Source organism: Diuraphis noxia, unplaced genomic scaffold (genome assembly GCF_037042655.1).
Source record: "Diuraphis noxia isolate RWA-SAM2 unplaced genomic scaffold, SU_Dnox_SAM2 contig0003, whole genome shotgun sequence".
In the NCBI taxonomy this organism is placed as follows: Eukaryota; Metazoa; Arthropoda; class Insecta; order Hemiptera; family Aphididae; genus Diuraphis; species Diuraphis noxia.
Genome location: NW_028301713.1, coordinates 57528009 through 57544208, shown reverse-complemented (window position 1 = coordinate 57544208; position 16200 = coordinate 57528009). Strand labels below are relative to the sequence as shown.

The window sequence follows — 16200 nt, the reverse complement described above, 5'->3', positions numbered from 1 at the left end:
GTACATTTTATTCTTTGTTAAAGGGAAGGGGGTGTGGAAACCCCTAAACCCTCCAGGTAGTTACGACCCTGGATATTATATTCAACATGTAAAACTATCATTGATCAAATCTGCAAACTTCACAAGTATATTTAAATTTCTGCATGACGTTTAGATCCATAAAAACATATATAAATCAGTATTTAAATAATCTAAATATTAAAACCAATAATCTTTTTATAAAATAAAGTTATGTTTTATATATTTTGCAAACACAAATGAATAGATAAAAATATAAACAATTTTTATTTAATAGTTTTAAATTTAAACATACTTTTTATAATATTTATAATTTAAGGCAAATAGAAATAGTAAGATAAATTAACAACAAGATTAATCTTGATGAACTTTTCCGCCAGTTGTATCTAATGGCTCAAAGTCTTCAGATAATTTTTTGGCTAAAAAGTAAATTTCGGCTAATGCTATAATTAGAGCAAATATGATTCCCAACAATAACTTAAAACCCAAATCAAAAGTTGTACTTAGCATCAACTCAATACCCAAAAACCCAAATAAAAAACCAGCAGCTGTAGAAATCACAAATTGGAGAACTGCTATCAACTGCCTATTGATTTGTTTAACTGAAACATTCAAATGATTAATTTTACATTATATATTATTGCTTTAGGTCAGTGTTTTAATAATACAGATTGCACAATACATGGTATTGATTATTCCTTTTTATGCTCCTAACCTATTTTTTATCATAGTGGGACATATAAGGAAAATTATTTAGTAGACAATTTGTAAAATGTTTATTATTTTAACTAATCTAATTTATACGAAAAATTTATAAGCTACTACAGATAATCTAACTATACTAAAATAATATTGCTTAAACATTTTTAAAGTATAATAGGTGCTTTTTGGTTATCATACTTCAATCGATGGCGGACAAGAAATACTGATTCCGTTATTGTACTACTGAATTAAGTAAGAAATAAAAGACATCCAGGAACCAATCAGTCAATGGTCAATGAGTGAATGTATTTGGCGACAAAAAAATCAAAATATATCTGTTTATTTACTCAAATTATTAGCGACATTGTTAAATTCATGCCTCCTTCATAAATATATCATATTTTATAAAAAATAAATTGTATTTTATATATTTGTATGTTATATTACATTTAATACTTATACAGGGTGATCCATTTAAGTGAGTACACTAATTATCTCGAAAAGTATTAACTTTTTTTTTTTTAACTTATAGGATTACCTATGTTTTTTTTAACCCTTTATATTTATTGGTGAAATTACTATCAACTTTTGATTTTCAAAAGGTAACATATAATTAAAACATCAGGAATTAATAAAACCATTTTTTTCATGAATTTACATGTTAAAACTTTTATTTTACATTGATTGGTTTGTGAGATACAGCTCCTCAAAGTATTGGTGGTTTTTACTATTTTTTTTATGAATTTACGTGTTCACATTTTTATTTTTTTTTGTTTGATTTGTTAGATACAGCTCCTCAAAGTATTGGTGGTTTTTACTATTTTTCCAATAATTGTTACCTTGGATTCAGTGATATTGAATTTATCCTAGCTCCTGGTCTTTACAATTATTGGAAAAATTGTAAAAACCACCAATACTTTGAGGAGCTGTATCTAACAAATCAAACAAAAAAAAATAAAAATGTGAACACGTAAATTCATAAAAAAAATGGTTTTATTAATTTGTGATATTTTAATTATATGTTACCATTTGAAAATCAAAAGTTGATAGTAGTCTCACCAATAAATATAAGGGCGAAAAAAATTTAAATGTTACATGATTTTAGAAAAACATAAACCTAAATGTTAAAATAAAACAAAAATTCAAAAAAAGTTAATGCTTTTTGAAATAGTTAGAGTACGCCCTTAAATGGATGTTAGTCCTGTATAGTTATATTATTATTTTGTCACAAAATGTTTTTAACATTCAGCACAGAGTACAATAACGGATCAGTATTTTAGAGTATAATAACTAAAAAGTACCATATTAGATAACTTTCTTACAATATTATAGGTTAAGAATCAGAAACTAGCAGTATACAAACTACTTGACTTTCAATATATTTTACTTATTAACTAATTTTTGTATGGAAAAAAATATGATATTATTTACAAAACTTAGATGTCAATATTATAATTCAAAATAACCACTGACAGATTAACCCACTTATGACTATTGTCATTGAGTATAATAAAAATAAGAAACGCCCATACATCAGCAATGATTGAAACAGGAATTGATCAAAGTTTAGACACTCATATAAAATTAAAAACTGTTTTTACAAAATATATCAAATTTCAAAACGCTGTCAAGGTTATGAAATACAATTTCTTGTATTTATACATACATTTAAATATGGTTTAATTGAATAAAATGTTGCCTAAGTAACAATAGATTTTTTGGTACTTTCCTGTTATGTGAGACTACTTTATTTTTTGACAACATCACAATCCTGTTATCTAAGACTACCAAAATGGTACTTTCCTGTTATACGAGACTACAGCTATTTTCGCAACTACCACCCAAGACTACCTCTGTTATTGCGACTATCACAATTAGCTGAATGATATCCATAGACTGCGTTTTAGCGTCGCAAATACATTATATAAATATAAAATAATGAGTTTTTTTTATTGAAATTTATTAATTTAATAATTCGATTTATTAATTTGTATGTGTGTCCATCATTCTTTACTATTTTATTTGTGGATTTATTATTTTTACATTTAATATTTAATATTATATAATATCATTTTACCATTTTTGATCATGTTTGGTGACAACATTAATATTATTTCTTTTTTTTTTTACTAATATTAATAATTTGAATACGTGGCCATAATTTTTAATTATTTTATTTTTGTATTTATAATTTTTACATTTACGCCAAGTCTGACTAATCTGGCTGTAGCATCTCTAGCGTGCGCCGTGAAAAATATATTACAAATGATTTTAATATTTTCTTTTTCTTTATATATAAATACAATTCGAATGTGGACATCTCCTCAATACCTACAGATTAAAAAAAAATTAATTAAGATCGCCCTTGCATGTACGACATTCTCTTAATAAAAATAAAAATAAGGTACTATTAGATAACAGGATTGTGATGTTTTGCATAAAAACAGCGGTAGTCGCGATACTGGAGGTAGTCTTGGGTGGTAGTCGCGATAATACCCGTAGTCTCGAATAACAGGAAAGTACAGATTTTTTATCATATGGACTACAGTCTAGCAGACTCTTTATAAAGTTGATAGTTAATTAAATATTTGTGTATTCATTCAATATATTATAACCTACTGAGTGAAAATCAAGTTTTTGAGATATTGTAAGTTTAATAATTTTTAGAAGGAGCACAAAAAGGAAAATCAAAATTTGAATTAATTATAATATTAAACAGTCTCACTTTGATAAGAAATTGTGTCTTCGGGTAGTTTAACTCTTCGGAAATCTACATTTTTTGTCATAGCATCATATTCTTTATTCTTTAGACGTTGTTCCAATTTTCTAATTTTTTCTTTGTACTCTGGACTTGACTCGATAATTGGCGGACTAGGTAAAACTATACTTTCTTCAGTGATTAATGTGTGTAAAGGAGGACCATCAATTTTTTTCAAATTTTCACTAAACCACTTGAAAGCTTCTAGATCTAACATTTTAACAGAAAAACATTCAATGATATGAGCGGGAATATCAACCTTGGACTTTTCAATTTTCTCAAACAAATCCAAAAACTGGGGATCAGTTTTAATTTTAATTTTATAATCCATATTTTTTTACTGGTTGTCAGCGATAAGTTTATTTATGTCTTCTTCAAAATGAATTTTAATTGCTTCTACCTTATCTTCAATATCTTTATCTATACTTTCATATCTAGTTTTTAGATCAGTCTTAAATGTTTCCAATTCTCTTTGGCGTCTTTCATGAAATTCTTCTTTAGTTTTCAAGTCTTCTTCCTAAAAGTATTCAAACCAAACATATTAAGTATTTTTTATGCTTACAATTATTGTCAAGCAAACTTACTGAAATAATGTTATTTTCTTGATCCAAAATTGATTGACTCAAATTCAAAGCTTCAGTAATGGCGGAATTTAATGAAAATAAATTTTCACCACTTGATTTCAAAAATCTTTCAATTTTATTTTCTTTTAAATCATTAACGAGTTCACTGATTTTTTTTAAATTTTCTTCATCAGCTCTATATGATTTTTTCTGGAATTAATTTTTTATGAATTTTATTTTATTATTTATCAATATAATATAATATAGGTAATCTACAAATTAATTAGTCTTACATCAAATTCTGATAAAAAATACTTAATTTCTCCTTGTAAAAAAGGACGGTGGCTAAAAAGCCTATCCCAAATATCGCTCAAATCTAAAACCAAAAATCACAGATTAAAATCTAAAAACAAGGAATATAGTTGTTGTTTTCTTTTTAATAATACATTTGTGGGTATTTAAAAGGGTTTCCTTTTTAATAAAATCTGTCTAGACATCACATAAATTAATCAATTCAGTATCTACCAGAGAACAGAAAATACACACTTGTTTAAAAAAAACAAGTGAACTAGTTTATAGGTATTTGGTTAACTGAGCATTGTATAAAATATTTGGTCAATTTTAATAATTAAAAGTTATAACAGCAATAAATATAAACCATTATTTTTATCTCTACAACAGTGATCAGTGTGAATCAAGGGTGACATAAAGTTATGTATAATTTAAACATATTTTTATACATTTCATACATTTTTTTGCAAGTTATGTTATAGTTTATAACTAAAAATAAATATTATTTTATCTTTTAAAATCTAGCTTAACATTAAATTTATTATTTTTGAATTTAGCTAGTTTTTCAATATATTCATTTACAAAACTTCTAATAAAACAAATAATGAGAAATCTGAATCATTATTGAGGGTGCTCCAAAATTTTTAGAAAATACCCAAGAAATGGAACATTTAAGGAATTGGTCAACATAGTAAAACTAGTGTCCATTACCTAGACGCAAAAAATCTTTTCAAATAAATAATTTTTATAAAATAAATAATTTATAACTTATAATTAATATAAAATTATTTTATTTATTAGCACTGTGAGCTTGAGCGCTCTTTGGGTTAACAAAATACGTTGGACATATAAAAATATATAAATAATTTACGCTCCCACATTATATTTTCAAAAAAAAACAATTTTAAACTAAATAGTAAATATGAATGAATTACAAAATAATAACCTAATATCTAAATGAAATGTGTAAAAACATGAATAAGTAGAACGAAAAAAAACGCCCATTTCTTACCTTTAAAAATATCAGTCATTTAGTATGAATGAAATCATCGACATAGATAAAGAAAACAAATAATCAATGATGACAATTTCAAAAAAAAAACAAAAGTGTAATTTATAACAATTTACAGAATAAGTACTTTCAATACTAGAAATATAGTGAACCACTCGACAGTAATTTTTATATTACATAGAGAATAGAAGTATTCAAATATTCGACTATTACTATAATTGATATATAGAAGAATTGATTGAAGAAGAAATATTGACATTAATTGCCGTCTACATTTCGTAAGATAACATATTGATAAGTAACAATATGACCAACCTGAAAACCATAATGTTGGTCTGATATTTTCATAAAATAAAAAATAAAATCATGCTTGAATTATTATTATTATTGGTCTATGCCGCGGCTGTATATTATAAGTCTATGGTTGTCTGATTGAGAATAGTCTATCATGCCTTATGGTACAAAAAGTATCACCGAACAACAGTCAACAGCATTAGACAGTAAATTGTACTTATGTAGTACTTACTAGTTACTATAATATTATATTCTCTACAAATATAATTTAACTATGCTTGCGTCTAAATTTACTGGCCATGACCACAGGTTATATTATTATACAGCGGCATTTTGTGTTAATATTAAATATTAATTAAGTTTTATTTACATTAAACTAGCACAAATAGAAAATTTACACTTAGAATGGAATAGGTATTAGGTAATGTAGATTTAACTAATTTGAATTTGAATTTGTCTATAACCTAAGTAATAATTATGGGCAACAGTCAACATTTATATTTCTATTGATTGATACTTTTTGCTTTGAATACTTGATAGCTTATATTTATATGAACGGTTTTATAAATATAAGTGCTTAGATAGACAGTAGTAAAATAGAACATATTATATTTCTTATAATTTAAGGTAATAGTAATCGATATTATAGCCATGTAGGTTGGTATCTGGCCACCTAGGTAGTTTACAGTTTAAATTAATGTGTATTCTCCAGTCAATAACTTTTTTCTACCTCAAAATTGTTATGTAAATGCTTAACCGTTTCTAAAACGAAAATGAAATATTTTCTTTTGTTCAAATATATTAATTCTGCACTATTGTAATAACAAAATTTTAGTATGAATTATGAGTGATGAGCAATGACTGATTTGAGGAAAATTTAATTTTATCATCCCACTAACCACTAGGTTTAGACATAGAATTGAATTTTTATTATTTAAAAAAAAATTATCCAAGTTATATACCTAATACATATACAGGTATAAGATAATATTAAACAATATAATTTGGTGAGTATAAATTATTTAATTAATGAAGTTAATAAGAAGTACCTATACAATCTTGAGTGGTATAAAAATAACCATACTTGACAAACCAGAGAAAGTAATATTATGCTCTCAGTACCTAAAAACCCAAGGACGTCGTGTATGGTGTTAGATGAACTAATCTACCTATAATAAATTGAGGAATAAGTTAAATTAAATCGTTTCCCAGCTAGACTGGTTTTTATTCCAATTATTTATTGTATTTATCTCAATATTAGCGATACCGTTGATATCATATTATTTGAAATTGATATTTGACAATATTTTAGTCGTTATTCGTTGGTCAGTGGTCAGTGCATTTATACATTTCGTAGTGCGTACTATATTAAGTGAGTATAAAATATTTAGTTAAACGTTAGCATTTTATTGCAAAATATAGATTGAATTTAAAAAATAATATACCTATTTATTTTCTACTTTCTACAATATTTTATTAAATTTATTTTTTTTTTTGATTAATAAGCGGGTAATGGGTATTTAGATACATTTTAAAGTAAAACGTAGTAACTTATGCGCTGTAACCTGTTTAAAAACATAAATTTATGAAATTATAATAGTTACTTACATAATATTAAACGCGCCAATAAAAGAAGAATAAAGAGTATTTACTGATAAGTACATTTTAATTCATCTTAGTTTGTAAGTTCATGTACCTGACGTAATATATTACTTACCTATTGATTAACTTACTCATGACAATCACGAAAAATAATTCAAATTCAAATAAATGAAATACTGACTTAACGATCAAAAACACAAAATAAAAATTAACTAAATTATTTAAATAGTTATGGTGGTGGTTCTTCAATCAATTATCTATGATTAAATTGTTAAAATTATTTTTTTATACCTACATGTAATACATATTATATATGATGCACTCGTACAGTAGTACAGTTAGAATCAATGTAAACCGACCGTTATTTTACTTAGGTTCTTATTTTAACTTCTCATTTGAACAACGTTCATTGGTTTTACAATGACGAGTGTGTATTTTATTTTATTTTTTGTTATAACACTCATAACGTCATAACTATGGTCACCACGTTGGTGCAGTAAAAATCCTTTAATTTTCAACTTTGAGTGTGGTTTCTGCGGTAAACTGTAAGCGATTGGACCTAGTTCATAGTTGGTACTATAAACAATCGAGGAAGTCACTCTTCTTTATAGTATAGGTCTGAAAGTTTTGTCATTAATATTAAGTCACTGTAATACATTATATGTACAATTAAAATTCAATGATAAACTATTTAATCATTGCATATGAAGAACAAATGATTGTCCTCTATATTTCTAAGGAAATGTTACTATATTATAATGCTATATTCGTAAATGAATTTATTATTAGATATATGGTAATTGATAGATTGAATTGACTTTTTTTTAAACTTTGCATTTACTAAATTATTAATTATCATAATAGTAAATAATGTATTTATATTTTATTGTTTTATATTATACGTAGGTATTGCATACATTATATAATATATACATTATACTTTATCGATCGTCATCTTTCATTCATTCATTCCGCAATATCACGGTGTACAAATAATTAATATTATATTATATAAGTATAATTGTTTTGATTAATTAACAAAATGTATAATAATACTCGTTCTGATATATATGCGTATATCTATATGCTCAATATTATAGCCTTGTTTTAACGGTATCTTGAGTATAACGGTGTGAAATGTGCATAATATTATGTTCGTGGTATATAGGCTACAGTTTAACAACGCTAACATTAATCTAAATGTTTTGAATATGTTATTGTGTAAAGTTGTCTCCTGTCTATTAAAATAAAATAATATAATTGTGATTAAAAATATAGATTTTGAAACTTGAATCATGTATTCACATCTTTTAAATGTTAATATGAATATTTGATGACTATCTTATGAATATTTCAAGTCTCTACGGTTATTAGTTTATAATTTTTACAATAAAAAACATATTATCATCTGAAAAAAACTTCTGTTTTTACTAACTTAGAACTTTTTAGGTTGACTTCTGAGACTTGCAAATCTAAGAAATGATTCATCATAAGTTTTTTTTAATACCATTATTAGAAAATAATAAAATATACACAATTTTTTTTTTATAGGTACATAGTTATGAAATGTAGATTCTAACATAATTAAATACGCATTTAATAGAAAAATAACCATGATTACACGTATCATATAATATATATATATGCCGGCTTATAATTAACAATTATGATAGTTAATAATGTTAACATTATACATTTATACCTTACATTTTACGAGATTATTGATTTTACTTATCAATATCATTTATCCATTAGCTCTGAAAATGTTATAAGATAAATACCAATGACCATTATATTTAAATATAGTACTAACATTGGCTCGGGTTGGGGTATGTAATTTTTTTGATATAAATTAGTGTTACACACTTTATAAATTATAACAATAGAAAAATAGAAGATACAAGATATCATTAAAAGTTAGGTCTCAGCGCGAGAATCGTTTTTCATTATAAAATTATTTATCATTGGAATCAAATTTGAGTTAAATTATTGTAATTAATGACCTATACTCGAGATTTATTATAATATATAAGATATAGTTGTTTTTAGTAATTTTTATAAAGGTTTCTTGAAATTTGAATCAAAACACTTGTTAAAAAATTATTACGTTTATTCACTATATTTTACAATTATTATGCCAGAAATGACTGGAAAATTTAAAAATTATTACAATTAATATAGACATATAGTTCATACTACACAAGTGTTGGATAAAAATATTCATGTTGTTTATAAAGTTTGATTTATATTGCACATAATTATACTGTATACATTCAACTTTAGTATAATACTATAATGTGCATATTGTATGCTATATTGCTGTTTATAAATCATATTTTACAAACTATATTAACTATAATATACAATATTATTTTTAGACTTTAGTACCTAGATACATATTACATAGTATAAAATAAAGTGATAAGAAAATTTTGAAATTATACTTACGAAATGTGGTGGATGATTATTTAAAAATTTTAAAAAACATGAGCCAATTTTGAAACCAAAGAAATTTATTAATTTCTATTAATATCTGCTTATCTGGCCTATATTATAATGTTATAATCGACAAAGGCATGCAACTTAATTTGCCTATAAAATTATTTTTAAGGCGTTTCAACTAATTTGTAATTTTTCTAATATTTATTATTATTCATTTGTTGAAAATAATACTTTTTTGTAGATAGCCATATAGGTATATTATACACGTACCAAAAACAAGGCAAGTTCGTCCAATGTCCATAGTAGCCGCGGACTTGATTCTATTAATTAAAAAAAAAAAACAAAACAAGGCTATATATCATATATAACATTTTAATTTAAAACTTTAAGTATTAGTTCTTTATAAAATTACATGATAATTTGTATTATATATACTTACATATATACAAATAATTAAAGATTTGCATTATTATTTCATCTAACATATTTATGTTTTAATTAAATCGCTATGATATCATGATGTAAATTTATAAATTTACAATAGGTAAAATATAATATAACATTCTAACTTTTGTTCATTCAAACTAAACCAAAAAATAACCCCTGGAATTAAAAATGTGCGTCAAATAATAAAAAACTTAGTGTCTTAAAATGGTTTTTTTTTAGTTTAAATGGTTTATTTATTGATAGTGACATTTGAAGATACTTCTAAGTTTTTGGTGACTCCTAGGGGTTGCAATTAATTTTTTATTTATTGATTATAACACCCTCGAAGGAACAATTAGGTACATTTGGAAATAATAATAAAAACTTAAAATCGGTGCTATTGCCTATTGGTTATAACTTTATAATATTATAACAAATAATGAACTATTTACTGTCAAATCGAATTTCCATATAATCTTTAATTGAATTTTGGATATTACAGTAAAATTGTAGTAAATTATTTACAATATTTAAATGTGAAAATTATCGATGTATGTGGTCATATGGAATTAGTATTTTATTCAGATAATCAGCTACAATTATATACATGCACATTTATACACATTCACGTGTTTACATTTACTTAATTGGTTGCTAAATGGATATGTTTATAGGAAGTTGTTTCATTTTATTTACGGTGATTTTGTAAAAGTGTACAGTATTGTGCTTAATATGTACTTATACAAAGTGCTAAATAAGATCATAGCTTGTAATCAAAATACGATAATAATTAAATTATATATGATCTATTGACCTCTTCAATATACTATAATAGTGTAAAACTATAGTTCGGAGATAATACAATATTATGTTTCCTACTTAAACTAGTTAGTAGTTATACGCATATGTTAAATTACAGTGTTAAATTTTTGTAGTCTGGACGATTAGTAATTTGTGTATTGCATTACACGGGTTATTACAACTTTGTTAATACATTATAAACATGACTGAAAGAGTGAATTTGGACGTTCCCCGTTGGGATCAGACTCAGTATTGGGGCCGAGTTAAGTACTTTTTAACTACTACCAACCCATTAAATATTTTGAAGTCAAATTCGGAATTGGAGAAATGCAAAGAAATCGTCAACAATTATAAGTAAGTATACAATATACATATAATAATAGGTACTTTATAATCCAGTTATAATAAAGTTGATATGTTATTTATTTAGAAAAGGCGACAATATACCCGATGGCTTGACATTAGACGATGTTTACAAGGCTAAAGACATAGTTGACTCAGCGTTCCATCCTGAAACAGGAGATAAAATGATAATTTTTGGGAGGATGTCTGCTCAAGTGCCTATGAATATGCTTATTACTGGATGTATGGTTACGTTTTACAAGTGAGTACATTTTTAATTTATCTGGATAGATATTCTAATAATTTATATGATAATAATATTCAGTAAAATTTTAGTTTTTTTACTATAAAAATATGACCTTCTGTCTCAAAATTAAAATTAGCTTAACTTAAAATTTAAGAACACAAAATAGGAAGTGTCACCAATGGGCGGCTTCTTCCCTCAAAAAATTCATATGTAAATACCCTATGCACATTTGCTTATTGTTCTAGGTAAGAACAGATTGTAAATTTCTTATAAAAATAAAAAAAATATATAAAAATATAGTAAATAAAATTATTTACAATGAAATTGGCATAATTATCAATGAATATTTAGTTATTTAGTAATTTATTTGAATTAAAAACAAACAATTAAAAATAATACTTTCTATTAAATCTTTAACCAAGCAGTATTATTTTCGAAAATCGGATTGATACCTATTCCACTCTTAAATTTGCATAGGTGAAATTTGCATTAATAAAGAGGACTTCCGATACATTTATTTTGTGATTCAGTTGTTTTTATTGTGAAAATATAGATTGAGAAAAACAGAATCCACCTATACATTGAAAATGTTAAAACAATGCCTAATACCGTATCATCCAGAGTAGGTAGGTATATAAATAGTGACATGTAATCAATAATTATTATACTGTTGATAATTTTAAGTAATTACTAATTTGTAAATGGAAATTATGATAATAATATATTATATTTAAACATTGCTTACAATGAGTAAAGTTTTCTGTGTACAACTGTTAAACCAATATACAATTTAATATTTTTTTAAATCTAAAATCTAAAGTTAATTTTTTTATGTTAATAATTTTTAATTTTTGTTATTATTTTCAAATAGAACCACACCAGCAGTTATTTTTTGGCAATGGTTCAATCAATCATTTAATGCTTTAGTCAACTACACTAATCGGAGTGGTACCTCACCTATGCCTCTTGAGTATGTATGAGAATTTATTTGAAAATCTATTTTTCTAATAATTGTGTTTACATTTTTAACAACACATAAAGCATTTCAAAATTCAAATGCAATTTCTAACTTTATATTATTTTATATTTTAAGTCAAGTGGCTAAATCTTACGTATTAGCTACAAGTGGCGCTTTAGTTACAGCACTCAGTTTGAATAAATTGGTTAAAGTAAGTAAGATTTTTATGCAAAGTTTTATATTTTTTTTTTTTTTTTTGGTAGGGGGGGTTAGATATGTTTGTTCGGGAAGAACTTTATCTTTAGAGAAATATAATGATTATTTACATAAAAATCATATGAGTAATATTTACTTAAATAAGTAATCCGGCATTCTAATATTTAATTCTAATGTAATTATTACAGCGAATTACTTCTTTTAATATTTTATCTAAGATCCAACATTAATTTAACTAATAATTTAATATTTATAGTATATTTGTGTCAAATTAAAATATTCCTCTTAACTGTATAAAACATTATATGATTATAGAAGATTCCTAATTTAGAAATAAAATAAAATAGATATAATTTCAATGTCATTATTTTATTTTTCGTTATAAGTACAATAATATATATATATATATATATATACCCATACCTACCATTGAAACCTTATTTAAAAACTGTTTTATATTGTTGTCAAAACGCTTCATCTCGATGATAATAATATAAAATTAAAATTATAGTAGTAATCATTTAAAATGTTGTATATATAGGAACTAAGAATCACTGGTGTGATGTCAATGTAAATATTAAAAATTTAAATTATACAGTTATGTTAAAAAATAAAGGCAATAATTAATAATCATAACTTTCAATTTTTACTTCTTTATAGAGATTACCAACTGTTGCTGGCCGTTTTGTACCGTTTGCAGCTGTTGCTGCAGCCAATTTTATTAACATACCTCTAATGAGAATAAAGTATTAAAACTACTATCATTATTTGGTTTTTAATTTTATTAAAAACATTTTTAACTTATCTTTAAATTAGAGAGCTGGAAAATGGAATTGAAGTGTACGACGAAAATAAAAATCTTTTAGGTGAATCCAAGTCAGCGGCTCGTCAAGGTATTTTGGCTGTGGTATTAAGTCGCGTTTTAATGTCCACTCCGGGAATGGGTAAGGATGACTACATAATTCTATCATTTTTATTATAAATGGGTGTAACTATGAATAGGTATGATCATATTTATTTTAAATATTATTCGTTTACGTGCGTATAGGTACTTGCAAAGTACATCAATTGTTTGATTTTTAGTAATTACGCCAGTATTAATGGAAGCAATAGAACGTAGAGGCCTTTTAAAAAATATGAAATGGGCACCAGCGCCCTTACAAATTGCATTTTGTGGAGTCTTTTTGACTTTTGCTACTCCTATGTGCTGTGCATTATATCCACAAATATCGTCGATATCAATTGACAAACTCGAACCTGAATTACAGGTAATGAATTAAAATTAGGTACCAATATCATATATACCATGTATACCTATGGAAAGTTTAAGTAACTATATATACTTATATGACTATACATGCATAAATATGTTTTACATAGCTACATAGTTAAATCAATATGAACCATTAAAAATATTTAAAATATATATAGGTACCTTAAAAATAAATAAAAATAAATAAATAAATAAATTTTATTTCAATTTCATTTCACAAATATACAAAGAGAAAAATAAAAATATATAACAATATGAAAGTTTGAAATGATGATGACTCCAAAAAGCAAAGCTTGTGAAGGAGACACAGAGTTCTATACTTAAATACATAGTTGTCAAAATTATAACTAAAACCTGTTTAAATATAATAATAATATAATATAATAGTGTACAGTATATAAGTAAAAAGCTAAAAAAGAAATAAAGAAAAGAACAAAGCATAACAAAGAACATAACATAACAAGTAAATAAACTTAAAAATCATATGTAATAGTCAATACATTAGTCATTTTATGTATTTTAGATTTTTTGTGGAGGAAATTTATTGGAAATTCGTGTAATGCATGTGTGTTTTTATGATTGTATCTATTTTGGAGCATACTTTTAATGGAGTGATGTGGAGGTAATGGTTCAAGCCGTTCAAGGCATATATGATAGTTAGTTCTATAAAAATATCTAACAGTTTTCAAGAAAATTAGAATTAATTGAAAAATCATCTGAAAACTAAAATATTTATGCTAACCAGCTTTTAACAAAATTGATTGTGTTATTCTGTTGTTATTCAAAAAGAAATTAAAGTAGGTACTAGGTAGACACATAACATTTTCACTAAATACATAAAATAGCTTTTTATAATTTACTGTCAATTGGAAATTAAAAAAATTCTTCATTAGTTATTTAGTAGCAATTCGAAAAAGGTGTAAATATGAGTGTAGTACTGGAGTATTATTGAGACAATATTTCCAAGAAGAGATCGCTGATGACAGTGCTGTCAGTGGAGTGTTTACACTTTTACAGTGATTGGCGGGTTGTGTGTTGATATGAGTAGACCGTAGACCACATTCAAGGGAATGACGAACGTTGTATTTTGCTCAATGTTTGTGTTTGAAGACCAAGATTTCCACTGATCAATTTGAAATGTTTAAAAATTGTGTTCCTTTTATTGGGTGAGTTGGAGTAGTGGATTGTGGAGTATATCTGCTGTATATATTATTATTATGTGTGCTTTTAAAATATATTTTTATGTATCTAGTTAAACATTTTAAAAACTACCTAATTTAATTAATTAAATCATTTAAATTAAATTAAATTTAAAAAATTTAAAATTGATACATCACAGTAAATTAAAATATATATTATTATTTATTATATATGCGATTACTATGGTTGCTACTTTGCTAGTAAATATACGTAATAATACTAATAATTAATTAAATTATTAATATTATTCGCAATAAAAGTATTCACCTTTGGAAGACTGTAACCAATATGGCATAATATACATACTATAATAATTTCCTATCAATTACAATAGGCAATATTTATAAGTATATAGTACATTGATGCAATATCGAATTATATATATAATATACATAATGGGTCATATTTTTTCACATATGGGCAATGATCCACATTTTCTACAACATGTGATGACGTGATGTTACGATATAGATAAATGATCTGTATTATTATTATTTTATTAATTTATGTTGATTAATCATTATTCTTATGTTTAATCATATCTTAAATGTATCTTAATGTTACAGAAATCAGCAGAAAAGTTCAATTCAAAAATTGGATACTACAATAAAGGACTCTAGTATATAGATATATTTATAATATTTTATGAAGTGTGGAATTATTTTTATTATTATTCTATGTCTATGTAATGTATATTATTTATAATGTTCCCGCTTAAATTCTATTATGCTAATTATAAAATAAACAATATAATATAATACTATATACAATATGATTAATAGATAAAAAGATGACGAAACTGTATTTAATAAATTTATTACAAATTATAATTTGATTCAATATTAGTATATTACCAAAGGTTCATTGTTTCATATTATATATTATTATTCACTGTTTCGAATATAATATATTATCATAACTTCTATTTTAAGTTATAACTTATAATTTATTTATTTACAGGGTACGGGACTTATAACACTTAAAATCATCAAAATAAAGGCTTGAAAATGCACTTAAAAACATGATTATAAGCACTTAAAATTTTAAAAAATCAC

The 16200-nt window shown here is 24.7% G+C and overlaps 3 protein-coding genes across 3 annotated transcripts; 1 reads left to right on the top strand and 2 right to left on the bottom strand.

Moving 5' to 3' along the window:
- Window positions 1-258: 258 nt before the first annotated feature.
- On the bottom strand, window positions 259-3809 carry LOC107165706 (uncharacterized). The gene is made up of 2 exons (XM_015514101.2): window positions 3446-3809; window positions 259-620 (listed from the first exon to the last, which is right to left on the bottom strand). The coding sequence occupies exons 1-2, from the start codon at window positions 3807-3809 to the stop codon at window positions 373-375; spliced, it is 612 nt and encodes a 203-aa protein (XP_015369587.1). The 3' UTR covers window positions 259-372.
- On the bottom strand, window positions 3608-5572 carry Muted (biogenesis of lysosome-related organelles complex 1 subunit 5). The gene is made up of 4 exons (XM_015514210.2): window positions 5345-5572; window positions 4335-4417; window positions 4063-4251; window positions 3608-3995 (listed from the first exon to the last, which is right to left on the bottom strand). The coding sequence occupies exons 1-4, from the start codon at window positions 5361-5363 to the stop codon at window positions 3816-3818; spliced, it is 471 nt and encodes a 156-aa protein (XP_015369696.1). The 5' UTR covers window positions 5364-5572; the 3' UTR covers window positions 3608-3815.
- Window positions 5573-6844: 1272 nt separating this feature from the next.
- On the top strand, window positions 6845-15975 carry Sfxn1-3 (Sideroflexin-1-3). Its single transcript, XM_015513991.2, has 9 exons — window positions 6845-7010; window positions 11044-11263; window positions 11340-11513; window positions 12370-12468; window positions 12592-12667; window positions 13333-13418; window positions 13489-13616; window positions 13756-13940; window positions 15712-15975. Exons 2-9 carry the CDS (start codon window positions 11112-11114, stop codon window positions 15763-15765), a joined length of 954 nt encoding a protein of 317 aa, XP_015369477.1. The 5' UTR covers window positions 6845-7010; window positions 11044-11111; the 3' UTR covers window positions 15766-15975.
- Window positions 15976-16200: the final 225 nt, after the last annotated feature.

Coding starts and splice junctions, on each gene's coding strand:
- LOC107165706 (XM_015514101.2), bottom strand. CDS start 3,809: ATGGATTATAAAATTAAAATTAAAACTGATCCCCAGTTTTTGGATTTG. Junction 621..3,445: donor AGACACAATTTCTTATCAAA/GTGAGACTGTTT, acceptor TGAATGTTTCAG/TTAAACAAATCAATAGGCAG.
- Muted (XM_015514210.2), bottom strand. Junction 4,252..4,334: donor ATTTTTTATCAGAATTTGAT/GTAAGACTAATT, acceptor AATTAATTCCAG/AAAAAATCATATAGAGCTGA. Junction 3,996..4,062: donor AAGAAAATAACATTATTTCA/GTAAGTTTGCTT, acceptor GAATACTTTTAG/GAAGAAGACTTGAAAACTAA.
- Sfxn1-3 (XM_015513991.2), top strand. CDS start 11,112: ATGACTGAAAGAGTGAATTTGGACGTTCCCCGTTGGGATCAGACTCAG. Junction 12,469..12,591: donor ACCTCACCTATGCCTCTTGA/GTATGTATGAGA, acceptor TTATATTTTAAG/TCAAGTGGCTAAATCTTACG. Junction 13,419..13,488: donor ATACCTCTAATGAGAATAAA/GTATTAAAACTA, acceptor TCTTTAAATTAG/AGAGCTGGAAAATGGAATTG.